We start from the raw sequence: 23,719 nt of genomic DNA on the forward strand, positions 1-23,719 counted from the left end.
TAAATGTGTGTGTGTGTGTGTGTTTGTGAGTGTGTTGTTTGCATTTGTCTAATGGACTGAGCAGATGGCCCTAACATTCTTTTGCTCTTGATCACCTTGATTCTCATCAGGGTCATGAATCATAAACTGACTAATGTAAAAAAATATTTTAAAAAAATTAAATTAATAAAAAATATTTAATAGAATGAATAATATAATAATATGGTGTGATATAAATATATAACAAGTTGATTTTTATTACATCAACACTAGCTGTCATCCACTTTATAAAGAAAAGACAAGAGCAACATTTTTCTTCATTTTATTCAAATTCTTCCATGAGTCATAATCATCAAGGTAAAAAGTTTTTTCTTATCTCATGATACTTTCTTCACATTTGTCTGATGATTAAAATGGACTTTTCTTTCAGTTCCGAATCAAATAAAATGGACCAAAAGAGAACCATTGACACTCCAACAACGAGCACGATGTGGACCACCCACCGCACAGACAAGCTCGGATGGGAAGGTGAAAAATAGCTTTAAAATGGTTAAGAGGTGGATGATTGTATTTACAGTCCTTGTGAGATGTAAATGTAAAACTCGGAGCAGCGTTTGGCTCCGACGGAAAGCGTCTTGATGGTGAAAGCTTTTCTTTTTGTTAGCAAAGAGGCGCCGTGGGGGTGAAGCCCACGTCAGACGCGCTTTCACAGTCTACTCGGCTTTTTTGGCTTTCCTCTTTCGAGCGCCTTCGCTCAGTTCCTCTTTGCTTTTGAGCGACGAAGGGGCCGCGGCGGCTGGAGGGTGATGGTGGTCTTCCTCAGAGCCGCCCAAAGGCGAGCGGAAGAGCAGATGGCAAATCCACGACTCGATCAGGGCGAAGGGGGAGCCGTGGGAATGGCGGGCGGTCATCCACACCTGGAAATATTTGTTAGCATTTGAAGGAGCAGTGAGAAGCTGCTTTGATTTTTCTTTTCTTTACAGACCTTGCTGGTGGCCATGAAGAGGGTGAAGGTAATGATGAGCATGCTCCTGGACATGGGCAGCCAGTGAGCCTCCTGCATGGTGAAGAGGATGGCTCCATACAGGCTGGCTTTGGTGGGGCTGCAGATGCAAAACAAACAGAAAAGTATGATGATGCTACTTGCGTAATATTGAATCATTTTGGCTCTGAAATTTGAGGTCAACCCAGTTTGATCAAGTTTGATGAAGAAATGATGTGTTACTTCTCACAACCACTAGGGGGCGCATTTTGTCAGTATCAGGTGATTCCATCTATTATTATTACATATTACATGATTTACTTGAATCCAAAAATGCTAATTCAGACTAATAGCATCATTTGAGATTTCTTATTGAACAGACATTGATCATTTGACCAATAATAGTTCCTGAACAGCTCCAGTTAGTGACAGCACTAAATATAGCCAATAGTAACATCGTTCTATTCCAACAGCATCCACCAATGGAGGGGCTCATGAAAGAAGAAACTTACAATGACATATTGAGGATCTCGTTGGTCTCAGGCCTCCACACGCCACGCAGCAGCTGCTCAAAGTTGGAAATGAGAGCCACTCCAGAGCCTGTGAGTATAAATAATGGCCACAATGAAGGAAGGAAGGACATCTAAATGTCTTCTGTCGTGAAGTCACCTTTGACATAACCCACGATGACCATGATGAAGTAGCCGTGGTGGTAGGCGTGGTGGGCGTGGTGGACGCCGGCGGCAATCTTGCGAGCGCGGACGACTTCCTTCAAGGCCACCAACACTAACTTGACAGGCAGGAAAGCCACGCATTTGTAGAAGAGGTTGAGTGGGCAGTAGAAGATGAGGTACCTGCATTTAGAAATGAAAAATGGTTTTACTTCAGCAGACTGAAAAAGTTGACCCCTGACCCTTGAAGAAGATGTGCTGAAAAAATGAAATTCTTAATTCCTAACCAGATAGCAGAGGCAAGGAGGATGTGGCTGTTGTGTTGAAAATAGTCAAGGGGGCTACTTCCCAGCATGATGTCAGCCAGAATGTAGCTCCCAAAGCAGTAGAGCATGGCACAGAGCCACGAGGCCACGGGACTCCTGCGAGAAACCTCCACCGAGCCTGCACAACGTAGAAAGTGGTGTTAATAATCGGAGCATCTGAGCTTTTTGAAATATGCTGCGATGTAAACTTTAGTTGCTAATGTGGCTAGCTAACCCCTTGAGAGCTATTAAAAATGTTTACAACTTTTCTAACATGTCTAAAGGCACACTCCATTTCTTCTCAAAAGATTTTTTTTCACCCCTTGATTGAATTTAAAGATCACATGCTTTACTTACAAAAGAATTAAAATAAAAAATGGAAAAAAATAAAAGAATATGGCCCAAAATAAAATGGTATTAATTGCTCATTAATGATGGCTGTTTTTTTCTGTTAGTTGCTAACCGTTACCTTCAACATGATGCAGTGACTTTCAAAAGTTTTTATCAGTGCGCGCCGCGGGCTTATCTCTGTCCACCATTAAGTGTACGCCCCTGATAGGAAACATCACAACTCATTTGCTAGATGTCTATTTAGCATCTCAACTGGTGCAATAAATATTAAATTATTGCTATTAAGTCAATCATTTTTCTTGGAGAACATCAGGATCATTTAATACATTGTATGGTTGTAAAATAACTTACATGTAGTTAACAACTGTCGGGATTGATTACACACAGAGTTGATTAAGCGGTGAGTATTTGTCACACCAACAACAGGTGTGTGAGGGTGTCGTGAAAGCAATCTGATGCTGAGAAATGCCATCCTAAAAATAGATTTTTCTCCATTTCCTTCTCCCCTGCTTTCCAAGTCCCATCTTCAAAACTTCTCTGACCTACCCTGACATCCATGTTGACCCTCCCTTGACAGTTTGCAGTGCAAAGAATCTGCACTTATGTAAAAAGACATGCAAATAAATGCAGCCGGAGTGATTTGACTGTCAAACTTTTAAACACACACATGAATTTACAGATTCCAAGCTTCAGTCTCACTAGATACATAAATTACTCATGCATACACTTGACCCATTTTGAGGGGTCAATATTAATATTGTAGCCTCATTCTCATAAAATTGCACTTTCTTTCAGAGTTCTTACTCCTAACTGCAAGTTTCTGTTCAGAACTCAAATCATCTCTTCTTTCAATGTTAAATTATTAGGCATGTTCGATACCAGTATGAGTAGCATTGATCCCGATAACAACTACCGATACCACTTTTGATACCCCTCAAAATGGCCACAAGAGGGCAGCCAATTCCTGACCACTTCCGAGGTGTCCTTGAGCAAGGCATCAACGCTTAGCTGAGCCTGTTTGTGGTACATCTCAGCTAACCCACAACACTAGGAAAAAGAGATGGATGGAATGATTGGATGATAGCACAAATTCCATCGTGATAGTGCAATTCATCCTGGCTTGTTCAAACTAGTAAGATTAACTGCTTGGGTATGCAATAACCAACAAACTATGCATCTAAAGTGGTCACATTAAAAGAAATGTAGTCAATTGTTCCATATTCGCTCCACATAGCACACAGAATGTCCTGAAGCCTACAAGAGCATGGGGGAGGCTTTGCAGACCCACTGACGTCTATTTCAGGCTCTTCTATTTTTTGCCTAAGTTTCTGGCATGCTTCTCTCACATTTCATCCGCCTAAGGCTCTGCTGCTCAAAGGACTTAAAACTTGGACAATGTCAACGGCCTAAGTGCTTTGGTTCACTTCATTGATTTCCTCTGTGAACGGGGTCAAGTTTTTCTTCAGACTTAGGCAAGCTGAGTTTTTTACAGCTGCACACTTTATGTAACAGGTCAAGCTCTTTATGGAAAAGGGGCGCTCGCCATATAAAATCATCAGAAAGTCCTTTTAAGGATATTGGAACTGAGCGTGGTTGTCACAAGAAATGCATTAGGATTAACTTTTAAAATAAACACTTACTTGGATTTTAATGGCTATTTAATAGGATAGCAAAATAAATGTTTGTGCAAAAATAAGAATTCATTAACTAGCTCTCACCTGGCTCATACTTGAGGTAGAGGATGGACACGATGTAATAAGCCACATCAAATACTGGAAACATTCCCATTTTGGAGAAAGCTTGAACTAAATCTCCCAAATTGAGGGCAGCCAGCACATCCATGTTGTTATCAAGGTGATTCCTCGCTCTTGTTAATGTCCAAGTGCGCAGTCAGGGTCGGAAGATCCCCCTCCCCACAACCTGGTCCGCGGACTCTCCACCAAGCCCCCCCGGCCTCGATAGTGAAAGGCTGAGACACACAAGCCTTCCTATTAATACCACTCATCTACGTCTCGTTATCTTCATCACCACAAGCACCATCTTCATCCTCATCGTCATGGCATGAGCGCTCCGATTTTTAGGTGGCAGCTGCTTGGAAAACGGCTCCCGATGTATTCAGCTCCAAAGGATGGGCTGGTGGAGAAACACAAGTGCATCGAAGCGAGTTTTTATTCTCATAGCGAATTAAATACACGGTGCGACCTTAATCCCATAACAGATCTCTATAATGTACTATCATCGCAAAACAACAATGGACACTTTTGGACACTAGGTGGCACTACAATACCACATTAACAACAAGTGTAACTGGAATCGGCAAACAAGGTATCGGTTTACGACAAAGTTCCGTGATGGTTCCATGTCACAAATTTGTCTACAGTCATTACTTCAGAAAACGTAAAAAAAAACTGATTTCAAATGCACAAACACCTAAGTGAAAAAATTAATTCTCCCTAAATAGTATACTTAATGCCGACGTTATTAACCCCCCAAAAAAACATAAAGATAAAAAAAAATATTCCTATTTCGAACATAAAAATGTAAGATGAATCTTAATTTACAAGATCCTTATAAATAGAAGAAACGCTCACCATTTGATCCTCGATTTTACATCTGTTGGGAAGCAAAGATAAATATGTACGCTCACCTTTATTATTTTTTTTCATTTCACCTTTAAGGTAAATATTTGTTTTTCTTAGACAGGTTTTTCTCCTTCACGTCACGTTACGGAATTACACTCCTAAATTAAGTGTTGCCTGAGCGTTATGTCTTTTCACTCTAATAATAATAATAATAATAATTGTTTCCATTTAAGTGATGGCCTTTAAATTGGAATTACATAAATTTACTCCCGATTTTGACTGATACGGTGAACTGTACCTGGGAAACAAAAATCAGGGCCAGCAGAATGACCTCCTCTTATTGGTCACGTTGTATGGTGCGAATGCGGAAGTGAAGCGTTAGATTTGTTGTTGACACGATGATCGGAGATTTGCTGCTATTTGGGTAATGATTTTTAGTAACTCAAATGTACACATATTTAACACAGGTTGATGTCACATGTATGCCTCGGAATGTATGCGAGTGAATCAAAAATGTCGCTAACTAGCTGAATGCTAATGCCACCTCACCAGCTATGTGGTGCGTGTCAGAAATAACTTGTCCTATCCTTTTCCAGGACCTTGTTGGTGAATGCAGGAGCTGTGTTGAATTTCAAGCTGTGAGTAGAATACTAAAATCTGATTATTAGTCATAGCCATAGTTAATGTGGATGTTCATCTGTGTGACTTGAATTGTGTTGTAGCAAAAGGAAAGAATCACATGGATTTGGAGATGAGTCTGGGGGTCCAACGACAGGTGAGTATAATGGTATTAAGAATTTTCAAGTGTGGATGTATTTGTTTATGTATCTATATGTCTTCTGCAGGCGACAACATTCGTGAGTTCCTGCTCAGCCTGCGATACTTTCGCATCTTCATTGCTCTGTGGAACATCTTTATGATGTTCTGCATGATTCTGTGAGTAAGAATAGCAATACTACATACTGTACGTTTATTTGAACATTGGTGCAGTCTATTGATCAAATGGTAGTTCTGCAAAGTCCGTTTTTTATGATATGATATTATTGTTGTTTTTAATCCATGCTGTTAGTCTTACTGTATTTAAATTTCAGAAAATATGTTAATAAACAACTATCAAATACATGCAAGTGGGTGGGATTATTAGTGGTCAACAAGAAGTAGGATTTGGCCAATCTGCTGTTTGTTAACAAAATATCTTTAATCTTCACAGATTGTTTGGATCGTGAACAACTGTGGCTGTAGCTGGACTACCACCAGGTGACTGATTTTTCAAGATGGATGCTCACAATTCCCTATTCTTTTTTTACTTTTGTTTCTTTGCTTCTTAACAGCCTGTACAACTCTACAACAATGTATAAATTGTCATATTTATTTCATCCTACATATCTAAAAGGTTCAACATTTGTCATGGGCTTCTATTGTGTCTGTTGCATAAAATGAAAAGACAGTCTTGTCTGTTTAGTTGACCTATTTTTAAAATATAGTTGAAAACCAACACAATAATAAGTAAAGAATAATTTGGTATCAGCAGTTCTTAGTTGTATGCCTAAATTTTCTATTTTTGTGACGCACTGAAAGATCATTTTAAGTCCTTGTTTCTTTATGATCTACAACTCTAAACGGAATTTTGTCCTATGCTTAAGATTTTCTGGTGTTTTGTTTATTGATGCGTTACGTATAGCTTCTCCAAGTACAAGTATATATGTTCAATTCTTCTACCGTGGGCCTCTAAGTAAATGTTTGCTATTAAATGTAAGACAAATAAATTTCTATTACGTATTTGTATTCAATTTTAGTGATTCAACAGAGAGCGCATGCGTAATGCGGTGGTGACAACCCATGACGCGTTTTACGTCACATTTCCCATCATGCTCCTGTGTGGGTTGCGAATGGCCAATTCCGCAATGTCCGCCTCCTCCGCTTCCGTGGCGCAGCAACCACGCCGCCGGTGACGCGTCACTAGATTCCGCTGTGAAAGATGGCTGCGGTGGAGCGGGCTCAGGTCAGGGAAGGTTTCCGGATAGTTGTTCTTTGCGTTTGCTGGTACACGGTCAGTTCGGGCGGAAACGTCATCAACAAGATAATCCTCAATGGATTCCCGTACCCGGTCACGGTGTCTCTCTTTCACATATTTTCTATTGTAATCTTCCTGCCGCCGTTGTTGCGGGCATGGGGAGTCCCCAAAACAGAACTGCCCAAGAGGTACTACTGGTGGACCATTCTGCCTTTAGCTTTCGGGAAATACTTCGCATCCGTGTCGGCCCACTTCAGTATATGGAAGGTTCCTGTTTCATACGCGCACACTGGTAAGTGCTTTAGCATCAGCTGTTGTTAGCTTCTTTTGCTAACGGGGTACTATTTAAAGTGTGGGGCCTCCTTTTAGTCGGCCTCCCCGTTGTAGACCGACTTAGGTATTTTTCATGATGCTAGTCTGCGTGCCACGCAGTTAAATAAGTTACAAATTAGCTAGATTTTGTCGCCTAGCATCACGAGTGCGAGTTTGCTAATGAGCGTCATCACAATTAAGCTGAAAATTGGTCATGCTGTTGGTATTTACCTCCCTAGTCATTGGATTTAATGATTTTATTTCCATGCAAAGTATTGCCGGATTTAATGATTTTATTTCCATGCAAAGTATTGCCACATTTGACTGCAAATAATCAGCATGTTCCATCAGTGACGACTATCAACTAAAACGAACCGATGTTGTGATTTTCTTGTTTTTCTACATTTTATGTAAGATTTTTTTCCAACATAACAAAAAAAAAAAGAAAAGTAAATCCTCCAATTCAATAACTGATGGATTGGTCCGCTGTTGTGATTTAAAGTGTACATGTGCAGCATTTTGATTTAATCAGTTGCGTCACTCTTCGACATAATGTAATCACTGAAGTGCACTCGATGTGCTTCTATACTTTATCTGCCATCTGAGTACAAAACATTATTCATAGTAATGTTTTGTCTACCCGGAGTGCACGTTCACCCAAATCAACTCGTGCTTATTTGCATAGCGCTTCCTCAAGCTCACCACAATGCGCTGAAGCAATTATATTTTACAATTTGATAAGCTGGTTAGACAGAAACAACTTCATGGTCACCTTATCTAACTATTTTTTTTTTTTTTTTTTTGTCTTTTGCAGTCAAAGCCACAATGCCAATATGGGTTGTGCTCCTGTCAAGAATCATCATGAGGGAAAAGCAAACCACCAAGGTGAGTAACCTGAGTGCATCCAACAAAGCTTGCTCTGTTTCGCCATCGGTGACGTGGCGATTATATCAAAGCTCATATTACAATGAGATGACAGCTTCTCAGGGTGGACTGATTTCTCCACTTTGGAACAAGGGTGGATGAATGAGGACTTGGTTGTCGTATCTTACATCCGTGTGTGGTGTTTACTTTGCACACATAGATCACAGACTGGGAATGTAGCTGCCACCTTAGTCTACAGGCCCCGCTTTACAGGGGGAAGAGTATTGATAAGACTGAATGAAATTAAAACTGCACGTATCAAAAGCAAATAGTGGCAGTTTTCTTTAAATTGTCATTGTTTTTTGGAGGAAAATGTATCGGTGCTTGGTATCGGTATCAATGACAACTCAAGAACTGGGGACTCATACTGGTATCAGTCTGGGAAAAAAAGTGATATAAAAAAAAAAATCCAGAATAATATGATTCCAACTTTCTCAGTGTTTTTCTTTATCAAATAACTCAATGTTGTTTTGCCTCCTGTTTGATGCATGTGCGTTCCACGCGGAAGGTGTACGTATCTCTGATCCCCATCATTGGCGGAGTGCTGCTGGCAACAGTGACCGAGTTGTCCTTCGACGTTTCGGGCCTGATCAGCGCTCTGGCTGCCACGCTCTGCTTCTCTCTGCAGAATATCTTCTCCAAAAAGGTATGTGCTGAAATCATTGACATATGTAGAAGATGATGAGTGTGTTTGTTTTTCCTCCAATTTTCCACCAATCTGTTTCATATTAGAAACAGGCATGTGGACCATTCTGTTTTAAGTGATCTGTGTTCTTTTATAGGTGTTACGTGATACACGAATCCACCACCTGCGGCTTCTCAACATCCTGGGCTTTAATGCCGTGATCTTCATGCTGCCCACCTGGGTGCTGGTTGACCTGTCGGTCTTTCTCGTCAATGACGATCTGGTGGGTAGTTGCTCCATTTTTCTGCTGCTTTTAACGTGATCGTTCCCAACGTCACGTGCTCTCCTTGCAGTGGGACATGACGGGATGGACCGGAACCATCCTTCTGCTGCTCCTCAGCGGCTTCTGCAACTTTGCTCAGAACGTCATCGCCTTCAGCGTGCTCAATCTGGTCAGCCCGCTCAGCTACGCGGTGGCGAATGCAACCAAGAGGATCATGGTCATCAGCATCTCGCTCTTCATGCTGCGCAACCCCGTCACGCTCATCAACTTGCTGGGCATGATGACGGCCATAGTCGGAGTTTTCCTCTACAACAAGGTGGGCCACCGGCAGACAGGCGTATTTTTTTTTATGCATGTCTGTCCAGGAACATTTTTTTTTTTTCTGTAACAAGCTTTAGAAACAAAACTTTAGCTTGTTAGCTGCCACAGTTGTTTAGACGCACAGCCACAAATCCATAAAAGGAATTTTTTGACATTATACAACAAGGAGGGACACGTCTGACGTGTTATTCTACTTGCTTTCCTGCATTATAGCTGCCATGAGTCGAGACAGAACCCGTTTGTGAACATTTTCTTTTTGCACCATACTATCGTCTCGTTGCTAAATGCTTGCATATGAGAGTGATGTTGTGTTTAAAACGTAAAGCGCGAACGGTACGCAGATTAAGCAAACGTATAATCATCCCAACAATGTCGCCGACAGGCCAAGTACGACGCCAACCAAGAGAAGAAACTCCTGCCGAGCAGCAAACAGGACCTGATGTCCTTTGACAACCCGGTGTTCCAAAAGCATCAGGCCAACGGGTCAGTGCCTTTCTCCCACTCTTCACAGCAACAGCAACACGATTGGAACCACGAACTGACCGACCACTTCCAGTACAGTCGCCAAACCTACACGACAAACTCCGACAGTAACCACCAGTATGTGGTGTAAAAAAAATGGCGGGAGGGAGGCTGCTTTGCGTCGGATGGCTCTCCTGGACATTTAGTGTGCGTGTGTAGTCGCCATCCCAGCAGCAGCAGCAGCAGTTCTTCTCCGGTCTGCTCCACACACAAGACTATGTCGCACACAGGAAAAAAGGGCCAGCGACATGACCTCTCCCATGCTCCTCCATCTCCAAACCTCGCTGTGATTTCCAGTCTGTTACTTTGGTCCTGACTGTTTGAGCATCTGGGCACACACGCTAGCGCTCATATCAGATATTTTCAGACACATACATAACTTGGCTTTATTTTCTAAAAGGAGCGATATCATTTCAGACTTGTTGCTTTTGGTAACCAACGACACAGAGTGGAAATCTTCAATAGTTTAGATGTTTAGATTTCTACTGGCTCGGGAAGAGGAGGGAGAAACTGGTGAAAGACAGTTGTCTTCACATTTTGAAAAGTTTGGTGCCTATGTTAAAAAAAAAAAAAAAAAAAAAAAGATAAATGCGCATCAAACTTAGTCTACCCACGCACAAAGCAATCACATCCTATCAGACTTTGGTTAGAATCAAGTGCGAGACGAGTTCTTAAACCCAAGAACGGTCAGTGACCACCATTCATCTTTTCCCACAATGCGACATAAATATTAGACATGATTGGGGGAAAAAAAGGAATTTAGTTTTACAAAACAAAGCTTCCTTGTGAAATATGCCAACGTCTGCAAACAAGGATGTTCTTTGTTCCATCTTTCTGAGGAAAGCCATCGCTGTGTTAAAAGTCAGGTCTAATTAGGAGAAAAAATGAATCACTCTTATCAAGGGAGTCATTTTTCATGGCGGCCATTGATATTTATTCATCATCAGTGCTTTTCAGGCCGGGGGGGAAAATCTACTCTGTCCTGACAGGCAATGTCAGCCTGAACCAAAGTTGCTTTTGTCATTTTTTTTTTTTTTTAAGTATCTATTTTGCACATATTGAAAGAACAAAAGCTTAGGTGAAAGGTGAAATGTCCGTCTTTAATAGTCACTGGATAGACCTGTAAAGGACTCAACGGTTTGGTTTGTGCAATAAACATTGGAACTGCCAACCCAGATAGACGGACGAGATTAAGCTCCATTACAGTGTCGCTAAATCCAGTTCTCCATCATGGATTTCTTGGAAATTCACACAGCATTTTAATGCCGCCGTATCAGGTGTGCTCCAACTTTTTCTACTGTATATTGTCTAATGCAAATGTCTCAACATTTGAATTTATTATTTTATTAATGTAGCCTATGAGGAAATATATATTTCTCCAAGGAGATCAAATTTTTGTTAATGCTATGGCACCGTTCACATTATTAGCTTAAAAATATGATCGGCTGTAGTTTCTACTCTGTCCTTATCTGTTTACTACTGCCTGCTGCAAAACCTTTAACAATGCACTCAAAAGATTTTCTTTTTTTTAATATTAAGTATGATTTGCATTTTGTCTCCTGATTTCTGTGGATTTGCTTTTCCTCATTTAAAATGAGAATTATTTTTCTCATCTGACTGAGCATATCGGCAAAGAACCAGGCTGCTTTAAAAGCATCTTTGGAAGTGAGAAAATGTGAAATAAATAAAACTTTACGTTAAGCTTGCATTGGTGTCATTGTGTAGAGACACCCTGGTTGTACCCGAGTCCAAACGACAACCATAAACAAAATGTAAACATGCGCATAAACAGTGCAGGACAAAATTGGCAGAATATTTTGATTTTATAAACAAAAGAGCAAGTAAACAGACCTTAACTGCTTCTTGCAAGTAAGCAGCTTGGAACTTGTACATTTTTATGGAACGATCCGAAATAACCTGGAGCCGAGCCAATAATGTGAGGACACAATCAGAGCACTGTGCTAAATTGAAAACGTCTGGTTGGATGCTCGTGTTCATAATTCTCATAGATTACTTTTATTTTTATTTAACTTGGATTTAGTTTTTTGATCATGTTGTCAAAAGCAAAGGGCCACAGGACAGAGGCCTTACCTTGGTAAAGTTCATCCTCTAACGTTTATTAAGAATTTTGTGAAGGCTATTTGGATATCATTGTCAAATTTTCATAGAACGCAGGTTGCTCACTGGGATGTACAGTGCGTGTTAATAAGGGGTTGGTGTCTTTGTAAACTTGTATGAATATTATTTTTGTGTGAGTTTCTACTCAGCTAACGTTTCTAGATTTTTATTTATGGTTGTCATGGTACAAAATGTTTTACAGCGGTGCAGCTATGAGCAGTTGTCTCTGCTTCTGATTGAAAAAAATGCTATTTTTAAATGTTCAACAAAATAAATAGAATACTGGACTGAAGTGGATCAAATGTGTTTGCTCAGAAATGCAGTTTCAGTGTTGGGGTAACGGCAAATGATTAGAAAATAATTGTGCAAAAAATAAATTGAACATTTTAATTTGAGGTTCATGAGCAAGCTTGAGAAGCAATGTTACAAAATGAAGGAGCTATCAAAATGTTCTTTTGTACCTGGTTAAATTGAATTTTTCAGGACGGATTTCCCACTTCTGTGGGCAAAGCACTTCAAGGACGGGTGTTTCAGAAATCTCTTGGCAGTTTACAGAAGGATTCGCCGAAATACTTCGTTTCATTGAGGGTTAAGATCCTTCAATCGATGGAAACGACGGACACAATAAAAGGGTAAGCTTGCGATGACACAAAAATAAACTGTATTTAACTTTTATATTATTGCGTGTCTACGATACCCTCGTTTTCATAGCATTAGCATCATTAGCATCAGTCTTTATGCTTATTTTAGCGCTCTGTGCTCTAAGGTTTTACTTCTGGATATATTTTGAGTAATCGTATCAGGTGAATTGCATCGAAGGTGCTGTTTTATTCTTTGGGAACACAATGATGTGTTAAATACATTCGTTAGCTTCTTGCTAACGCTAGCATTAGCACTTAACGCTAGCATTAGCACTTACTGCTTAAATTGACTACAGTGCATTTTTACAAGATGTGTTCATAAATATTGTAAGGGGATTTATTTTGGACAAGTATTCTGCTGTTGACATCTTTTAATAAATAAAAAAAAACTACAAATATTATCATTGACCATGATATGTCAGCTTGACATAAATAAGAGTATATGACACACTGGAAATATTTAATTCAAATAAACATCTGAGCTTATTCAAGGATGTCCATGGACCAGAAGCCTAAAGAATTCCTGATCTGAGAATCATCTTATTTTAATGTGGTTGCAATTACATACAGTAGAAGGTGAAACTGCAGATGTCATAGATTTCTTTTTCTCCCCTACCCAGTAATGATCTAACAGATGTTGGCGTTACAGAATGTTCATGCTGTATCAGCTCAAATTAAAATTTAACATCAGCATCTCATCAGGATGAATCAAGGGCTCGTCCTTGGACATCCAACTTGATGATGAGTGATGCAATATAAAGAAAAAAACACAAAATGTGTGACAGTGAATGGCACAAATAAATATTCAACCCTACCTTTTTTTTTTACACAATACTGTAGCATGTATGTCATCTTAACATCTTTAAAAATCAAGTACAGTAGTCGTGTTTTGTGTGAGTGCATATTTTCTCCCTTTTCTTGCGTGGCTTTTCTGTGTACTCCAGCTTCCTTCTCCAGTCCAAAACTCGGATGCCAGGTACACAGAAGAGTCTGTAGAGAATGTGGCAAATACGTGTCAGTTCTGTGATTGACAGGTGGGCAGTCCAACGCATACCCTTCCACCTCGCCCAAAGTCAGCTGGAACAGCAGGTCCGTTCTGACTCCGGAAGTAAAAGGAAATGGATGCAATCATTTTAATGAAGACTTGTGGCCCTTTCCAAAAGTGCCAAGTTGCAAAAGTGTCTGTGCACCTTCAGTCTTCAAATTTAAGAAGCACAGCATGCATGTGTGGTAATGAGACATTGGGGGGCATCAGGAAGCGAAGTGTCCATCATCTCACTGAACGCATGGCAGCCCTTGGTGTGTTCAGGAAAAAATCCATGCCGTTGCATGGGCAGGGTGCCACGGCTGCGAGTCCGACATCGTCGGGATAGACTGAGTATTCGGCGAAACAGAGATCTCCTGAGGAGGATGTAGATCCAAGGGTCAAGGATGGGGTTAACGGATGCGAACCGGATTGCGGCCAGGTCGGCTTCAGAATTATCTTTCAGCATGATGCGGTTGGCGAATACACGGACCTGAAAGAAAAAAGGATTATGTAGTAGCTGCAATCTCACAGTGATATTCTAATAGGGTGACATCCGTTTTTAGTTTCTTGAAATACTATTTTGGTATAAAGACTAATTCCTCACCACCAGTGGAGCCGAACACGCCACCACCACGAGTGACGTCATCACCAGCACGGTCATGATCTGGATCTCCGCGGCAGAGGAGAGCTCCTTCCACCTGTCCTGCACGCTGCCCCTGCTACTCCTGGTCCTCCTCCGTGCGCTCCTCCGACGCATGAGCAGCAACGAGCCGCACACGGCCACGTTGAGCGCGGCGGTGCCCACGATGAGCAGCACGCTCACCGCGCCGTACAGAACCGAGTAAACCGCCGCCACGGGCTCCGGGGTCCTCAGGTCGATGAAGCACCACGTTTGGGAGGGTTGCAACCTGCTCCTCACCACGCCCATCATCGGAAGGCTGCAGAAGAGCACGTTGATTGCGTACATGGACATCAGGGAGGTTTGCGCAAAGCGGCGGTCCACTCCCCAACGCTGGTACAAGTAGGGGCAGCAAATGGCTAAGTAGCGCTCCGCAGCCATGGCGCAAATGATGCTCAAGCCAGTTAAACCAAAAAAGAGCAGCAAAAAGGAGTGGAAGTCACACATTGGCCCGCCCCGGAGCACCTGTGGGTCCAGGTAGTTGGCGATGGTCAGCGGGCTGGCCAAACATGTACCCAGCAGGTCGGTCACAGCCAAACCGCAAACCAAGGTATAGAAAGCGGAACTTTTGCTCTCCTGTCTGGTCATGGAGAGAACGACTATTGCTATTATATTCCCAAGAGCGCCCCCGGCGAACATTAGTATCGGTAAAGCTATTCTTTCTTTCCAGGCGTGAACCAGCAATGTCTCATTTCTGGAGATTGACCCGTGCGTAAAGTCCGGAGTCCTCGTCATCGTATGCAACAAGAAGCTTGCGTTTGAGAGCATTATGATTTTTTTTCTGGGCTCAAAATTTGGACAAAGCAGTGGTGGCCGTGTTCTTTAAATGGTTCCAGTTAATGCACATGTTGCTGCGTCTTGCAAGTGGGACGACACAAACTTTGCCAAACGACCTCCCACCCAGCATTCTGATTGGACGAGAAAATCGCCGTGCGATCTTTTTCCCATCCGTCTGCTGTGACGTCATCCGCCCTCTGCTTCAGAGTTTTGGTGTGGGAGACTTGTCCTCATCAGTTCATTCAAATCATTTGTATAAGGACTTTACAGTCATCCAAGGCTGTAAAAAACAGTAGAGACTCCATAAGATGAGTTTGATGATCATTTCCAAATGTATCTGTGGCCAGCCCTCATTTGTACAGCGACTTATGTTTATAGTGAGGAGCATCGCTCAGGGTCTCTGTCTGCAGCAGCCCTTAAAAGACCACATAGAACACTTACCCCAGCCGTAAACTTGTAATTGTCTTTGTTCCAGACGCAAGTGAGTTGGCCGTCTCCTTAAGGACGACACAGCACATTAAGTGATGCCAAAACTTGGAAACTCCACGGCCGCTTGGAATGTCCCACTGAATCATGGCATGAAGAAGATGTCCCTTTGTGGATCTCTTCAGTGTCATAAAGGTAGTCCATAATAGGTAATGCAGATAAAAAGGCATATAGAAGTGAACTTATTTTTTATGATGTGACAAATATGCAAACAATTTATAGTATACTTTGGTCTTTTTATGTGTTGAACGCTGACAGCAAAACAGCTGTGCCACACATGTTGGACATGAAATATGAGTTTCTTCTCTGCCAAATATAAAAATGGATACAAACAAGTCGGTTTTGATGTCACACAGATTAACATTTTTTGTGGCTACATGAGGTTTGTGGTGAAAAGAAACAATTCTGCTCACTCTGAGTCAAGATGATGGGAGAATCCCAAGGCAATCCAAATTTCAGGAGGTTGGACTTCTATAAGCACAAGTTGTAAAAGTTGTATCTAAAGTATGTTTATAAGTATGACCCAAAGCATGACAAGTAAACTGTGGTTGGGGCGTGACATTAGAGCTCATTTTGAGTAAAAAGGAACGTCCATTTGAGTTTTGAATGTTTGCTCAACTGTTGCATCCGTCGTGGGAGAAGCCTGCAAAATGTAATCTAAATAGCATCTGTTCGCCATTAGCGGTTTTGTTTATGTGGTTATTTTCAGGTCATCCTTTATTTATGGTGGGCGATCATGACTTTTTAATGGCTTGGATTCAAGAGTTGAATCTCTGGAGTGCATGCTGATTCAAACATGAGGAGATTATGAAATCAAAGAAAGAATATTTTTGTTTTCTGCCTAGTTTTAAAATGTTTCTGCAATTGAGATATTCTGCATTATATTACACAATAGCAGGGCTTAATTCCATTTATTTGGATGGATGGACGATGGATGGGCTTAATATTTAAATGTGATGCTAAAACCAGTAGCTTGCTTCACATCTGTCGAGTTATAACAAATGTTTTTTCTGTTTGCAAAGTATTTATCCGACCGGTATTTAGTACTTTCCGCCGATGACGACGTTTTCTTGTTTGTTGTGCATCATTTCCGCCTGGCTTCCTGTTGAAGCGGCGTAAATATCCACTGCTTGGGATCCCAGTGAAAGGATAATCCTTCTCATTTAGAGAAGATTTGGGGATAATCTGATGTAAACATCTTCCTCTGTCTGGGAATTTAAGACAAAATAGCTGTTTCATGGGAAGAAAAGCTCTTGCTAACATAAGAACCAAGCTGGTAGTCTGTTGATTCGAATTGTATTGACATATATGTACGGAGAAAAAAAAAGAAATCATACAAATTTAATAAAGCTGATTTTTTTAAAATTTTTTTTATTTTTAGGGGTATTGGCTCTGGTTCCTTTCCCACAAAGTCCCTGAGAGAATCACATGACCAGACCATGATCTGCCGATCCTCTTCTAGAGCTCTCATGAATGCAAACTTCCCAGCGGATGTTAATGTATCACCGATGAGTCTCAGACAACCTTTGACCCCGAGCCATTTTAACTTTGAGGCAAGATAAGTAGCAGGGATATACTCTAAGGAGGTAAAGCAAGTAAATAATGTTTTCAAACTTCTCACTTTTTATTTTTTGGGGGTTTCCAGATCACAAAGTTTTTTTCTCCTAATTTGTATGAATATGAAACAGATTTCAATTAGATTTGACTTTGTTTTATTCCAGCGTCCACTGGCTGAGGACGTCCCAGCAGGGCTTGCGGTGATGGAGTCTCCCGAGGGACGTCCTATGTCAGGACAAACCGTAATGGAGACACGGCTGTCTTCCAGCACAAGAGGTACACCACGGCCGCCCGCCGTTGATAAGAACGTCACATTGTAACCAGCAATGCTGATATTTTGCTTTCAATGTTGTCAGTGTGTTCCAGCTGCCTGGAAGTTACTAGAAATGTGTTCTAATTTCTTTCACGTCCTCCACTAATATTTTGGTCACGTCGTCCCAGCTACCGGGGAGGCAAACATTAGAAAGAACTCAGTTGATGCACAAGAATAACCATCTTTTAAATAATAAATTATGAATTTATATAGCAATATTTTAATTAATACCACTGTGACAGTTCAATTATGTATTTATTTATTTTAAATATAGCAAAGGATTTTTTTAAAATTTAGCTTACGTCATGTGCTGGACCTCACTAGACTATGCAAGCGTGTGTAAAGTTGTGGCCGGCGAGTTAATTGAATGTCTTTCACGGTGTGTTTGTCAGATGTGAGACAGTATTTGTGTTCTGGGATTTCAGCTCTTCTAGATGTTTGGCTGCTGACGTTCTACAGAGCAGCTTTACTGGAATTAGGAAGCTTTGTACTGGGGTCGGATGGAACTGCTTGTCTGAACTTATGTCATGTGAAGGGAACACTTTTCACCTTTTCACACGAGCTAACAATGGATTAGAAAAAGGACGTTTAGTTTTGGTGTGCAAGTATTCCCGCAAAGGTCATCCTCCTGATAGTAAGCACTGTAAAAGCTTCCCGGAATATGAGCCTCCTTTGCTACGTCATTTATTGAAGAGCTCAAAGAAAAAGCAACAAGAGAAATGTGAGCAAAGTCAAAAAAGGTAACTAATGAATGAATTTCCACACAGATGCTGAATTGGACCAGAAATGTAATTAATAAAATGGATGGAATGTAACACCATTGAAATGAAATCCTAATTGGTTGAATTATCTCAGGTTGCCATGGAGACGGTTTGCGTTTCCAGGCCAAGCTGATTGGCGTCGAAATGATATCCAGCGCCATTGGGGACAGGACGTGCAGGGACTCAATGAACAAACTAAAGGTAAAAAAAAAAAAATCTGGGCCCTGTCGTTTGGGTTGAAGTTTGGTCACTGTTGCTTTGCAGCAAATGGAGACAACTGCAAAGAAACGGGGCAAGCACAAGCAGAGCATTTGGCTCAAAGTCTCAACCAGGGGTTTGCAGATTGTGGACCAGCAAACAGGGGTGAGTCACATGACAAACATTTCTGTTGACACCGTGTACACTTGCTTGGATTACCACACGAAGGCCATCTGGGCGATTCCCATCCTGAAGAGGATTTTAACGAAATGAATAAGGGAGGGCGGGGGATTTTTGGTGCATGCTAATGGAGCTAATATGCAGTAGAGATGTTCACGTTACTTGAAAATAGTCTATTTGTTTTTCAGGTGCTTCAACATGAGCATGAGAGAAGTAGGATCGTTTCCCTGGTTAGAGACAAGCAGGATTTAAGAGCTTTGGCTTACATCTACCAACAAGACCACACCTACAGCCTCTTCTACATTAAGATGGCCCATCTGGTACTTTGAACACAAAAAGATTTTTAAAAAAAAGTCATTGATCATATTTATTTTTCTTTTTAGGCATTTCAAAGATAAAAAAAGGCATTTATCATGTTTTTTTTTTTTAGGTATTTCAAAGTATAGTCAGCAATGTTTGAACTCAAGGCTCCTTTCATGTTTTCTAGGCGAAGCCTGTCTTGGACACTATTAAAGAGATATTTGAGGAAGTGGATCAAGACTTTTCACAGTGTTCTGCAGAAACATTAGCACAGGTTAGAACATGCTGAAATGCTTTATCAGGACAAATTGAAAATTTGGAACAATTTGGAGTATAAACGCTACAACCTTTCTATGTCTCCAGAGCTCTGAGATGATAAAAACCTGCAAAGAACCATCAGAACCACTCGTACCTATTTCATCCCTCCCAGGTAACATAAATAACCATGTACAATTGATTCAGTATTACAAATCCAACATTGCATTTAATTTTTCTTTTTTTTTTAGAATCTCAGCATCAAATACTGTCCAACTATCTGATATCGCCTGCTGTGATGCGTCAGATTCCCGTTCAAGGCTCTCAGCTCGCGGTTGACACTCCCGCCCCTTCTTCACTCAACCTCATTCAAATGACAATATCATTGTCTGACTTGTGCACAGTAGGAAACCCCCATGAATCACTCTGTTAACAAATCACCCTATTTCACACTATTGCCAAGTTCATTACAACTACAACAGAGTTTCATGGCTTTTTTTTTTTTTTTTATCTGTAGTAACGTACTGCCCATCAGCACCCTATGTGGAGCACAGTCCACCATCAGTAGCCCTGATTAAAATGTATAGAAAAAGATGAACCTGTGAATTTTTCCCCCCCCCCTGAGTTATCAGAATACTGCAGGTGGTTTTTGTTTGTCACTTCCTGGTTTTCAACAAGTGCACTGGCACAGGTCGACTAAATCGTCGCACAACATGGGGCGCTTTGCTCCCAACCTGCTCTGACACCTCCGGAACCATTGAGCAGAATCATGGTAAGAGAATTTCTTCATTCCTAATTGATCAAGAGGTTGAATCGACTGGGGTGAGTACGGCTTCAATCGTGGCTTTACCGCGACATTTATCGATTTGTTTCTTCAAATTGTTTAAAAACCAAAGTTATAAATATGCTTGTCTATAATTTCCCCATATTTAAAAATATTTTATTTTGATTTGCAGGTAATTCTAGTGATATTCCTGTTTTCCACCATAATAAACAATGTTATTAAATTGTGCCTAAATATTAACATTGCAAATGAACACATTTGATCCAGCACTTCATTTAATAATATAGCGTCAATGTCCCTAATAAAGTGTCCAGTGAGATCGAACTATGTCGAAGCGGACTGAAAACAAGAGTTTGAATCCGTTTCCTTTGTTCTATATAATCTCGCATATTATTGGTGCAGCAATTTCAGCACACGCCACGTTTCCATAGCAACCAGTGCAGGATGCTGGCTGAGGTAAAGAAGCGTGTGGTCGCTTACACTTCCTTCACACTTTACAAAGGTTGTAACCTTTAGGTGTTTGCTCAAAAGATCCTCAGCATCGAACCATGTTTATTTTTTTATTTTTTTTTTCTAACCTGGTTTTTAATTGGGTCATGTCTGATAAAGAAAGAAAATACAACACATGCATGTTAAATTGCAGTATTTTTTTTAAATGTGAGAAAAATGAAACTACATTATTGTGACCTATATATATAACATGTTCATGTTCAAAAATATCTATCGTCCATTTTGAGAATTAAATGTTTGTTGTTCTTGTCGTCGTCAGGAAGACACTGTCGACGTCAAGGCTTTGCGGGCCAGGTTCAGCAGCAGCGCCACCGCATCACACACCAGCAGCCGGGATAGTCATTCTCCAAAATCTCCACAGTCTGATTTTGTCAGAGCCACGGGATCAACAGTCCAGAAGGACACTTCCCGACCCAAAGTGTCTCCGACATATGTGACTGGTCCAGATGCGGCGAAGTTCCAAAGAAACCAAGCAACGGCAGCCCCCGCCCCTGCTGGGTCAATTTTTTTCCCTCCGTCGCCTCTCAATAGAAAGGTCGCAACATTAGTGGAGTCTCCAGGCGGTGATAAAGTTAAACAGGCGGGTGAGATGCTAGAAAAAATGATGCTGAGGAGGGCTGCGGGTCCTAAAGTCCCCCTTCCGGTTTCGACATTAACCCCGCCCCCCCTGCGGCTGAAAAGTACAAGCACTGTCATCCCATTGAGGAAGCCACTTCCTTCTGAGGGACCTCTTCCCGTGAAACCCAAACGACCACCCAACGTTGACCTGGAGCAATTCCTGAAAATGAGACGACAAGCTAGGCCACTTCCAGTTCACCATTCAGAGGGATTGCCCAATGCTGGTATTGATGTTTAGTCATTATTTTGGGGAGTGATTAATAAAATCATGTACTGCTGTTTGCAGTGCTGTTCACGTTCTAAAACTGACATTGTCACTCCGAATGTTTCCTCAGGCTCAAAAGCGAGACAAGTAAATGTTCCTGGAGTGACCAGCCCATTAAATCCTCCTTCACGACTCATGAAACCCGACAAGTCGCAGAATGACCTTGATTACGTGTGAGTATTTTGGATAATCCTTCATGCACAAGGTTACAATTTTTAGGTGATCACTTAATTTTGTATAACCTAGTCCAGATTGATTTGTCTAATATTTGGCTCAACAATTTTGGATGTAACATATTGTGTTGTTCTCTACAGGGATGTTGACATCCACGATGATTCTTATGATGACATTGCAACCTTCGAAGACAAAGGTAAAAAATAAGTGCCGTAAAAATCATATGTATGAGCAGCAATTAAAATATGAGATATTTGATCATTTTAACTCATTTCTAATTTACATTTAGCTCCTTGAAAAAGGGGATCTTTAAGACCTTTTTTTCCCAGACCGATACTAGTTCTCAATACTTGAGTCGTCTGGGGCCAGTACTAACTGTTGACCACTTCAGAAAACAGAATTTAGAATTGGAAGACAACTTTAGACACTGCATGTTGTCGTAACATCATTTTCTTTGTGGTCTTAGATGACTATGATGACTCTTATTTATCAACTGAGGATTTTCCACCACAACCGCCATCACCACCTACAATTAGGTACACAATTTATGTATTTATTTATTTATTTATTGTTAATGAAAAAGCTGGTGGAACACTGTTGCTGCACTTTTATTCTTGTTGTCCGCTGTAAAACTGAAGTGAAACGAAAACTGTTCACCCCTTGAACAAAGTAACAGGAAGGCAGAGAAATACTGCGACCTAGTGGTGTGTTTAGGTATTGGCACAAGTGTATATGTTTTGTACGTGCACGTATATGGCAGCAGAAAACAATACATTTTGAACTCTGCAGGCCTAAACACTATCAGAAAGGCAGACCTATTTTTACAATCTAAATTACAATCTACCAATTTAACTCAAACTATATTAGCAATGGCATTTTTTTTGTTTTTGCAAATAGTTTTCAAATTTGTCCGGGCTGTCAAGTAACTCCCCCAAACTTGTTACATTCTTGATAAAGCTGTACCTTGAAATCAGATGACAGAAAATAAACAGTAAAATGTTTTTTTTTTTCACAGTATTGATCCCAACAAGGAAAAGGAGCTAAGAAAGAAATTCAAGGTTTGTGGTTTCTTATATTTTTTTTATTATTTGTAGTTTTTATTCTTGGCCAGTATGTGCTGTGAAAAGTATTTTAATTGTTCTGTTATTTAAGAAAAGCTATCTGTGCTAAACATTTCAGTACGAGGGTCCACTCAGAGTGTTGCAGACCCTGATGGTGGACGGCGTCACGAAGAAGCCAGGCGTGAAGGACCTCTATGTGTCTCATGGGGATGTTCTGGATGTCATTCAGTTCACTAACAGCAAGAAAGCTCTGTGCCACAACTCCACATCAGGAAAATGTAAGTTATGATGAACATATTACTTTTATTATTATTACTTTTATCACGTCTTGTCCATGTTTAGGTGTTTACGTTTTGCATTATTTCTTCCAGATGGTTATGTATCCAGAAAGCTTCTTGTTCCCCTGTGAGTCAATCTTACTTTCCATATTTTATACGCATGGATCTCATAATACACACATAATAACCTTCATTAATAATAGTTTTTGATGCTGACATACAGCATTTAATGGCTTGGGTGTAGACAAAATGAGAAATCTAATAAAGGAAGATGGATCAACACTATCCTCTTCATTTGCAGGGAAGGGAATATTTATGATGATGTTCATTATCACGCTGGTGAGTTGAACTGATAGCAATGATTTACTGCAGAATTGCATTTTCTTCATCACTTTTCTTTCTTTTCTCTTTCAGAACAACATGACGACGGTCATGTGCCCGCAGATTATTAATCTGTCAAACTAAATAGAGATATTCATAAAGATGATGGAAACAGACTACAATATAGTGTAACTAAATGAACCTGAGAACCGGATCGGCTTGTTAGAAAGTTGTTGTGCTTATAAACAAACAAACAAACAAACAAACCAGTTCCAATCTTTCACATAGACTATCAAATGAGAAAAAAAATGTAGATTTAATCACTCAAAGTTATTGTACAAAATGGACGCACTATTGTTGCTTTTGCTTGACTTGACCCCTGATGTCATTTCGAATAAACCCTCTTATTTAAGTTTTTCTTTTCTCCGATATCATTTCAGCATTACAATTTAGGAAAATAGTCAAATAAAATGTACTAAAACCAGCCGTTCACTTTTTGTTTATGATAGTGATGATCCAACTAGACTGCCAATTGACGTCTTGAA

General features: G+C 40.6%; 6 protein-coding genes and 1 long non-coding RNA gene across 9 annotated transcripts; 5 read left to right on the top strand and 2 right to left on the bottom strand.

Annotated features, from left to right (window-relative positions):
- Positions 1–285: 285 nt before the first annotated feature.
- tmem38a (transmembrane protein 38A) lies at positions 286–4,418 on the bottom strand. Its single transcript, XM_049729777.2, has 6 exons — positions 4,007–4,418; positions 1,920–2,076; positions 1,631–1,815; positions 1,474–1,561; positions 965–1,082; positions 286–896 (listed from the first exon to the last, which is right to left on the bottom strand). Exons 1-6 carry the CDS (start codon positions 4,128–4,130, stop codon positions 693–695), a joined length of 876 nt encoding a protein of 291 aa, XP_049585734.1. The 5' UTR covers positions 4,131–4,418; the 3' UTR covers positions 286–692.
- On the top strand, positions 981–2,076 carry LOC137840699 (uncharacterized). Of its 2 annotated transcripts, none has more exons than XR_011087612.1 (2): positions 981–1,107; positions 1,435–2,076. It is a non-coding gene; the product is annotated as an uncharacterized lncRNA (long non-coding RNA). The 2 variants fall into 2 exon arrangements; XR_011087613.1 differs by having other exon boundaries at positions 1,079–1,243.
- Positions 4,419–5,155: 737 nt separating the features above from the next.
- smim7 (small integral membrane protein 7) lies at positions 5,156–6,649 on the top strand. The gene is made up of 5 exons (XM_049729827.1): positions 5,156–5,294; positions 5,467–5,508; positions 5,593–5,645; positions 5,716–5,806; positions 6,081–6,649. Exons 1-5 carry the CDS (start codon positions 5,269–5,271, stop codon positions 6,094–6,096), a joined length of 228 nt encoding a protein of 75 aa, XP_049585784.1. The 5' UTR covers positions 5,156–5,268; the 3' UTR covers positions 6,097–6,649.
- Positions 6,650–6,749: 100 nt separating this feature from the next.
- slc35e1 (solute carrier family 35 member E1) lies at positions 6,750–12,281 on the top strand. The gene is made up of 6 exons (XM_049729753.2): positions 6,750–7,176; positions 8,011–8,081; positions 8,629–8,766; positions 8,903–9,028; positions 9,099–9,344; positions 9,732–12,281. Exons 1-6 carry the CDS (start codon positions 6,849–6,851, stop codon positions 9,960–9,962), a joined length of 1,140 nt encoding a protein of 379 aa, XP_049585710.1. The 5' UTR covers positions 6,750–6,848; the 3' UTR covers positions 9,963–12,281.
- A 150-nt stretch (positions 12,282–12,431) lies between these two features.
- On the top strand, positions 12,432–19,757 carry LOC125974884 (disabled homolog 1-like). 2 transcript variants are annotated; one of them, XM_049729805.1, is made up of 10 exons: positions 12,432–12,621; positions 15,589–15,748; positions 16,981–17,194; positions 17,321–17,432; positions 18,325–18,431; positions 18,495–18,593; positions 18,797–18,928; positions 19,096–19,182; positions 19,272–19,338; positions 19,415–19,757. In XM_049729805.1, the coding sequence occupies exons 4-10, from the start codon at positions 17,360–17,362 to the stop codon at positions 19,594–19,596; spliced, it is 747 nt and encodes a 248-aa protein (XP_049585762.1). In that variant the 5' UTR covers positions 12,432–12,621; positions 15,589–15,748; positions 16,981–17,194; positions 17,321–17,359; the 3' UTR covers positions 19,597–19,757. The 2 variants fall into 2 exon arrangements, with proteins under 2 accessions (XP_049585762.1, XP_049585753.1); XM_049729796.1 differs by having other exon boundaries at positions 16,981–17,185.
- LOC125974862 (prostaglandin E2 receptor EP4 subtype-like) lies at positions 13,074–15,590 on the bottom strand. Its single transcript, XM_049729747.2, has 2 exons — positions 14,262–15,590; positions 13,074–14,147 (listed from the first exon to the last, which is right to left on the bottom strand). Exons 1-2 carry the CDS (start codon positions 15,102–15,104, stop codon positions 13,836–13,838), a joined length of 1,155 nt encoding a protein of 384 aa, XP_049585704.1. The 5' UTR covers positions 15,105–15,590; the 3' UTR covers positions 13,074–13,835.
- Positions 19,758–19,779: 22 nt separating the features above from the next.
- si:ch73-40i7.2 (PML-RARA-regulated adapter molecule 1) lies at positions 19,780–23,586 on the top strand. The gene is made up of 10 exons (XM_049729754.2): positions 19,780–19,935; positions 20,717–21,299; positions 21,411–21,513; positions 21,655–21,710; positions 21,981–22,050; positions 22,530–22,572; positions 22,694–22,853; positions 22,947–22,980; positions 23,155–23,192; positions 23,268–23,586. The coding sequence occupies exons 1-10, from the start codon at positions 19,933–19,935 to the stop codon at positions 23,303–23,305; spliced, it is 1,128 nt and encodes a 375-aa protein (XP_049585711.1). The 5' UTR covers positions 19,780–19,932; the 3' UTR covers positions 23,306–23,586.
- Positions 23,587–23,719: the final 133 nt, after the last annotated feature.

This window comes from Syngnathus scovelli, chromosome 10 (assembly GCF_024217435.2).
Source record: "Syngnathus scovelli strain Florida chromosome 10, RoL_Ssco_1.2, whole genome shotgun sequence".
Lineage (NCBI taxonomy): Eukaryota > Metazoa > Chordata > Actinopteri > Syngnathiformes > Syngnathidae > Syngnathus > Syngnathus scovelli.